Raw genomic sequence first — 8,331 nt, 5'->3', positions numbered from 1 at the left:
CCAGCTCTAAAACATAATCATATAATAAAATAAATTATATAAGAAATTTAAATTACCCATTGATAACTAAATAATATTTCAACACCTAACCTATCCCTAGTCAGTATATTAACTCACGCCAAACATCACCTGGCCTTACATCTTGGTCTGCATAAATGGGCAATGGTAGTAATAATGGCAGGTTATTATGCCTCAGAACTCCCTGGAAAAATGGTGGTGGCGATTCATAACCAATTATCACGCGATCTCTTGGTTCTAGAATTATTTATTTATCTTATGGCAAAAAAGTAATACAAAAAAAGTCTATGATTACCAATGTTGTCCATTATATTTAAAACTGGTTCAACAATCTGTGCTTGTAACTCTAAAATATTAAAAATTATTAAATAACTTGCTACACAAATTTACATTCAATAAGAAAATCCATGATTACCAATGTTGTCCATTATATTCAAAACTGGTTCAATGATTGGTTCGACAACCTGTGCTTGTAACTCTGAAATATTAAAAATTATTAAATAACTTACTATACAAATTTACATTCAATAAAAAAAAATCTATGATTACCAATGTTGTCCATCATATTTAAAACTGGTTCAATGATTGGTTCGACAATCTGTGCTTGTAACTCTAAAATATTAAAAATTATTAAATAACTTGCTACACAAATTTACATTCAATAAGAAAATCCATGATTACCAATGTTGTCCATTATATTCAAAACTGGTTCAATGATTGGTTCAACCATCTGTGCTTGTAAATCTAAAATATTAAAAACTATTAAATAATTTATCAGAAAAATGTATATTTTAATTAATAATAAACAGTAATATAACACAACTATAAGAGTTATAATATTCACCTTCATTGTGAACATTAGGGCGCTCTACTCCAAAATTTGGTGTTACATGTTTAGTGTAACCCAAGAACTCTGCTACACTAAAACGATTCTGTTCGAGCTTTGTTAGGCCCAAGGTTATTTTTTTGTCCTGTTTGTTGCTCGCACGTGGCCTAGGTTGCCAGACTTCTATGCCATCTACTGCTAACCGGTAATCATTCATGATTCCATGAACGTGTGTAATAAGGTTTTCTGATGATATAAAATTTTTTAAAACGAAAATGATGTATTATTAAAAAACTATTGATTATTTATTAAAATCAATCTTATTCAGTGTTTACCTAAAAATAACCATGGGCTTGGATTAGGATTTTGCATATTCGTCATTAGATTTCTATGACTAATTTCTAAGACATTATTAGTTCGTCTATTTTGATGGCTTACTGACAGCATCTCAGCAAAAATACCTGTACAAATTATAATAGTAAAATAACTGTAGCTGACCACGGTGAAACTATAAAATATATTATTATTACATTTTATAACCAATTATGAGCAAACAGTAATGTTACCAAGATTTATTCAAGTCAGCTGGGGACGAACAAATTTTTTTGACATAAATGACAAGTGGCAGCTATAAGCCAAATCAATATCAGAATTTTGATATAGTTCAATAAATGTGATACTATTACACTTTTCAGGGGGTTGGGGTGAGGATTCCCTTTTCATACTTTTTTCTGATTTAAATTTGTTTGATAAATCTGAATATCAAATAATTTGAAAAATTGAACATACATTTTTAGGTTATCTACTAAGTACTCAAAAAAGAAATTTTAAAATCTTTAGCTCTTAAAATCCATTCGGAGATATTAATCAATATTTCCTTTTAAATAAATAATCATTATAATAATATCAGAAATAAAGACTCATTGTATATTAATAATTAATAATTATTCCCAAAACTATATGGCATGTTCACCTCATCACCTGTCACTATTTTATATCCGTTAGAAATAAAATTAATAATGTAAAACTTTTTAAATGATAATTGTATACTTAATACCTATTGTAAGTATTCATATTCTTATTAAATTAATTTAATTGTTTATCCTATATTAATTGTGTACCTATAGAAAAATATGTAGGTTATTTAGTTATTTTTTTTTTATCTCTATTCTATCTATACCATATTCTGTTATCCGCATTGTAAATTGGATCAACTGGCCATTATTTAAAAAATAAATAAATAATTTTACTTTACATAATTTATATCTATACTAATATAATAAAGTAGAAAAATTTGGATGTTTGTAACAAAACTTAAAAACTACTGGACCAATTTCAAAAATTTTTTCATCATAAGAATGCTACATTACCCCCGAGTAACATAGGCTAATTTAATTTTCCTCGGTCCAACCTAGGAAGGTGCTCTAACAGTGATTTTGAGTATGGTTAGGTTAGAATAACGGGGTTTCAGTTATTATGTTACCTGATAAATAAAATAGTTATTATGATTGGATATAATTTACACTTGTATTTGATGTTTGATAAACAGAACCCAAATAACAGCTGTATTAAAAATGTGTGCAGTTTACATTTAACAGAGATTAAGAAGAGGTAAACCCACGGGTATTTAATTTGTCACGGGCAACACCGTACAGGATCAGCTAGTTCATAAATATTATTTGTTTATATTTTCAAATTACCCGTCAACCATGTTCTTCTATAATACTCCAGGAATTTATGTATACTTTCATTTTCGGTTTGTCCAATATAGTTTTGAATTTCCATACGGTACATTCTCCTGATTTCGTCAAAACCTTCATCCAGCCTTTGGTTTGGCAATAACGCAATTGCCATTACCATTCTAAAAAAGTCATGCACTTTCCTGTTTTCTTTGTACAAGTTTGTTAGTCCTAGAAATTATTTCCAACAATTTATAAATTAATTTGTATTTTTGTGCTTAAATAAAAAATATTTAATAAATTACAAAACTATTATTATTTTGTCTATTCAATTTTTCAATCTGTTATACATAGGTATTCTAAGATTTTACCTAGTTCTTGTATTTTTCGCCATACACTTTGAGATGAGTGAAACCAACACCCTACAACTCTGGCTGTTGGAAAAACTGTATGTATGGCATTAATAGAAGCTCGTTCAAAGTCTGTCATAACAGTAGTCGGTTGCCAAGTTGGTTCAATAGTCTTGATGTATAAAAAAAGAGCTTTATATGCTTGTTCAGTTTTCCTGGACATCAGTGCATACACTAAAGGAAAACCCTAAATATATATATATATATAAGTAGTAACTTTATTGTTTTTTCAGTTTTTTGTGGAATGAAATGGAATTTAATGGTTTATGTTTCTGTGCACGAGTTGAACAATTGTTTTATTTTGTTGGTTTTATAATATCCCCTACTATGTTAATCAGGTAGTAATTTCAAAAACTTGAATTCTTAAAAGGAAATTCTCATTAAAAAATGTAATATTATATAATAGCCAATGGGGTTATACATAAACTAGTTTAATTATGCTAATGATAATATTTATAATGCACATGTACACAAACTTAGTAATATTACAACTAAAAATGTGTGGTAAAAATACCCTTAAAAATATGTTTGACTATAAATCCTTCAAAAAAAGTTAAAACTGTTTAATTTCAATAAAATAACTTACTACGTCGTAACTAACACCCATCAGCACGAATAATTGCTGGCATTGGCCACCAAATCTTGGTGCAGCATTAAATGTGCCATCAATAAAAAATTCTGTACTAGTCCTAAAAATACTAAACCCAACATAATGATTAATATGAAACGAAATAATATAATATTTGAAGACATTAATATTTACAGATGTTTATTTAACTCACTTCTTAACATGAGGTGTCACAAAAACTAATGTTACGCCTTCTTCTTCGGTTGTGCCTATGCTGCCGTAAAAAAAAGGTTGGTCTTGGATCACAGTCAAATTTGAGTATAAAGGGCTTTCCATCTGCAGTTTAAACTCATGCATAGATCCAGGGTTTGGTGGTTGGTGGGCTCTTCTAGTACGAGCCATTTGCCGTCTATGACTCTCATATGGGTCTATGTTTATATTTGCAAATCTTGGTAATGCAGTGACCTCATTATATATTGCCCTTAGTGACAAACGCTCACTTTTTGCACGCTGGTGTAAAATATTTTTAAATTCCCTTAATAATTCTCTTTCCTCGTTATGCTGATGACCAGTATTCAAAATTACAGTATTTGGCTCAGCATTTAAAATTTTACCTCGAGCAGGACAGCTGTATCAAGTAAATAAAATGTTGGTACTATTATTTATTATGCACCAGTTTATAAATTTATGACTCAACTATATTTTTAACCTGCGCTGCTTCATCCATAGTTAATAAACTCAAAAACTACTGGACCATTTTAATAAAAAGTTATACCAATAAATTCCTTGAGAATTGGAGGGTGTTAATATCTTATTTTATAACTCCCATAAGTTCTTAAAAGAAAAAAAAAAAAAGAAATTTTGAACATTTAAAATATGTACTCTTCGGATACAATACATCGGTTAATGAAACAACGAATCAGTCTCCATTTTATTTACTGAACGGTTATCATCCAAAATCAATTTTCGATTATAATCTTATTAGCACAGATACAGCCACCAGAAATTTTAAACGAATTAGAAAAATTAAATAACATAAGAGACGAGTTACCAAAATTACTGGAGGAAAAGTTTTTAAAAAATAAAAAACATTATGATTCATACAAAAAACAAATAAAATTTGTAGTAGGGGAAAAAGTCTTAGTGAAGATAGAAAACAAAGGATCGAAATTTGCATATAGATACGAGGGACCATTCAAAATTGTGCGACAAATATCAGAGGTTACATATGTAGTGGAAATAACCAAGAACGGACAGTTAGTTAACGACTATAAACACGTTAGTCAATTAAAAAAATTTAAATGCCGAGAAAATAAAGAAATAACATAGGTAAGAAAAACAGTTAAGCGCATTATAATATATATATTTTAAGTTTAATATATTACATACTGCATATTAGTATAAATATATACTTTAGGTGGGTAGTAATTAATGTAAGATATATAATATACGACCACAGGATTGTTTAGAATATAATGAAATCGCACTTAATACATTAATTTTTTTTTTTCTGTCAAATGAAATGTAATATCTAAGAATTCACAATACATCATAATGCTAAAGAAGCCACGGTTTATAAATATAAAATACATATATACTATACTATACTTTATATACTATAAAATATCAAATTAACATTTTAGTAATATGACTAATATGAATGATATATGTGAATGATTGAGAAAAATAATAATATAATTATAATTAACAAACGTAAGCTGAATATTTACTTTAAATAAAAAAATATACAAACAAAAAACACAGCAAAAAAACATACTACCGATTACTGAAGCATTTTACCTGTATAGACAAGAATCAGTCTTATAATAATAATATAACAGTGGAAGAATTTGTCGAAATCTAAATATATTACATGATAATTGGTAGACGAAATATTATAGTAAAAAGTGGCTCAACTTGGCCCTGGTTAATAATTAACTAAATTATGTAATACTTATATATTTATATTTATTTTTGTTTCTATAATGATAACCTAAAAGTTGAGTTTCAGATACAAGAGATGTCATATACCAATTTAGCTGGGTTAACCAACCTAGAACAACGAACAATATTTATTGATTAATTAAATTATTTATGGATTAAGGTTATTTTATGCAAATTATAATATGATGGGATAAATGTTAATAATTTTTTTTTTATTATATGTTTTAGAGTACTATATTTTTATAGATATAATCAGATATACTTTTATATTGTCGATTATTACTATTAAATAGAAATATTATTAAATTATAAAAAAATAATAAAAACAGAACATAATAATAATTAGAAAATGTAAGACCAACACTATTTGTATAAATAAAAAGTATAATTTGCCTCTGGCGCAGTATAGAAATACTCGCAAGCAAGTACTTACAATACACAAATAGTCTGCACTTGGTTAATAAAGAAATATTGTTCTAGAAAGTTTTTGATAAGCATCCTATTAAAATAAATATTATGGTTAATGGGGATAATTGACAATATAATTATATTATTTTATATTATATTTTTTTGTAATAATGTATAGAATATGAGGGGTAAAAAAAATGTATAGCATAAAAATGTAAAAAGAAGAAACATAGAAAAATCACGAAAAACCTTCAATCAACAGTCCACTATCACCATACCAGTCAACCCAGTCAGTCCATCCAGTCAACCCAGTCAGTCCATCCAGTCAATCCATTCAGTCAATTCAGTCGGATAACGGATAAAAACGATGTTCAAAATTTCTTTTGTAATTTTTTTTTTTTTTTTCTTTTATTTTTATATTTATACCACATTTAAAATGTTCAAAAAAAAAGGGAAGGGGGGTGTAACATATGTTACATCATTACCTATGTCATAATATGCACAATAGGCATATTATGCGCTGACCATAATATATTGCCCCTCTGGCTTAGGTGTCACTTATATATTTTATTACTGTAAGGCTCCGGCCAATATAGATATGTAAGAGACAGACAGTTCTCGGCGATTACCAGCACGCGCACCTTGAACTCCGTACAATAGCACATTTTGATAACTTTGTCCGTAAATCAGTAAGTAATAATAAACTTGTTTGTATCAATAATAATTCAGATAAATAGTTATTTATTTGTAATATTAAGATCCTAATACCATTCATGCTCCCGAGCTACGGTGAAAATATATTCAAAAGAAACTAATTTCTTCACTGAATATCCTATATTTAACGGGTCATCCCCGACCACGTTACAGTAGGTAAGCAGTATAACTCAGTGCCCACACATTGGGTACATATTATAATACTATTATAATTAGTAGAAATATGGCATATAATTTACGAATATATTTATGACAAAAACTAATTATTGACACGGGTAATTAGGATTAGTATAAAACTATATAATTCAATATCAATACAAGTAACTGACAAAATTATATAAATTAATTGGCGGATATAGTACTAGTCCCTAGCTCTGCTCAAATTTAAAATAATAAGTTTTTTTCTAGATAAAACAATTCTTTTACTGAATAAAAAATAATAACTTACTTTGACCGCCACAACGAACACCTAACATTATAGCCGTCTCTACGCATTTGATGCTTCCAATACTTGTTCCCATGTTCATCTCTTAGAGAAAATCCTCGACCATTCAACCCAGAAACTTTTTTAATGTTCAATGTTTGCATTATTAAAATTGTACAGACAAAGATAAAAATTTTAACTTTCAATTAAAATATGTAAAAGCTTGGGATAAATCCAACTGATGACAATCTAAACTTTATGAATGGACTTTCAAGACTGTGACAGTATCTAATAAATGAATTCCCTAATAAATCCATTTCCATCTCTCTATTATTTCATGGTACCAAACTGAAATAAAGTTGCTATCTCATAATTCTAATTATTGGTACCCTTATTTTCCTGACTAATGGGAGTTTTAATTCTGGTTATTTCTCAATTTTAATTCTTACATAACATTGCATTTGGTCAATTAATAAATAACTTGAATTTGAAGGAATAGTAATAAATAGATTTGAGGTGATTGAAGAAAATCTGAAAATATTTATTACTATATCCCTATAAAGTTATTCAAAGTAGAAACCTAAAATAGTGGAAATTTATTCACATGTTCCTATTAATAATAATAACAAGTAAATTAGCTACTTGTTAAAAATACACTTATAAAAGCTTTATATTGTTCTTTAATAGTAAATTAATTACAAAAAATAAATAAATTGTACAATTATTATTCCAACATAATATATTGACTATTTGAGTTAATATAAGTCCAAGCAATAAAGAGTTATTGCTTAGCAAGGCCATATCTGTGGGGTGTCCAGGGGGTCTATATTTCTTTGATATGTCTTATTTTTAACCAAATATCAAAACCTAAATTCAATCAAATTACAATACACATGTTTTAAACAATCAATAATTTATAACTGATGAATATATATAAATATTAAAAAGTAAAAACAAATAAATTATTTGTAATTACAGAAATTATATCCATTATAACAAATGTTGAAAAACATTTTCAATAATTTTGTTGGCATTCCTACGCTTCCGAAATTGTGCGATTTCATCGTAAACTATTTTACTGAGAATTCAGAAAACGAGGTTACCTATTATAGATTAATGATTATAGTTTATAGGTAACGATAAAACGATTCTTACAATGTCCGGTAGCATATTAACATTCCGCACATCAAATAAAACCCATAGGGAAATACGGCATTCTCATTGGTCTGAAATATTTAGCGCCAAATTCAAATTTAAATTACGATATACTATATACCTATACTACTATATATTATTTACTATTTAAAAAATAAACTACCTTATTTACCAATTTCAATATT

The 8,331-nt window shown here is 27.6% G+C and overlaps 2 protein-coding genes across 2 annotated transcripts; both read right to left on the bottom strand.

The window, feature by feature from the left end:
• Window positions 1-261: 261 nt before the first annotated feature.
• Window positions 262-3,118, bottom strand: LOC111028066. Its single transcript, XM_022306595.1, has 2 exons — window positions 2,895-3,118; window positions 262-2,754 (listed from the first exon to the last, which is right to left on the bottom strand). The coding sequence occupies exons 1-2, from the start codon at window positions 3,094-3,096 to the stop codon at window positions 2,528-2,530; spliced, it is 429 nt and encodes a 142-aa protein (XP_022162287.1). The 5' UTR covers window positions 3,097-3,118; the 3' UTR covers window positions 262-2,527.
• LOC111028067 lies at window positions 2,214-7,178 on the bottom strand (the record flags this gene model as incomplete). The annotated part of the gene is made up of 2 exons (XM_022306596.1): window positions 2,214-4,129; window positions 7,016-7,178. Coding segments are annotated over 2 exons (581 nt in total), but the record flags the coding sequence as incomplete, so codon positions are not given.
• Between the last annotated feature and the right edge of the window lie 1,153 nt (window positions 7,179-8,331).

Source organism: Myzus persicae, unplaced genomic scaffold (assembly GCF_001856785.1).
Source record: "Myzus persicae strain clone G006 unplaced genomic scaffold, MPER_G0061.0, whole genome shotgun sequence".
Classification (NCBI taxonomy): Eukaryota; Metazoa; Arthropoda; class Insecta; order Hemiptera; family Aphididae; genus Myzus; species Myzus persicae.
Note: the sequence above shows the minus strand (reverse complement) of the source record. Positions and strands in the feature narration are given on the sequence as shown.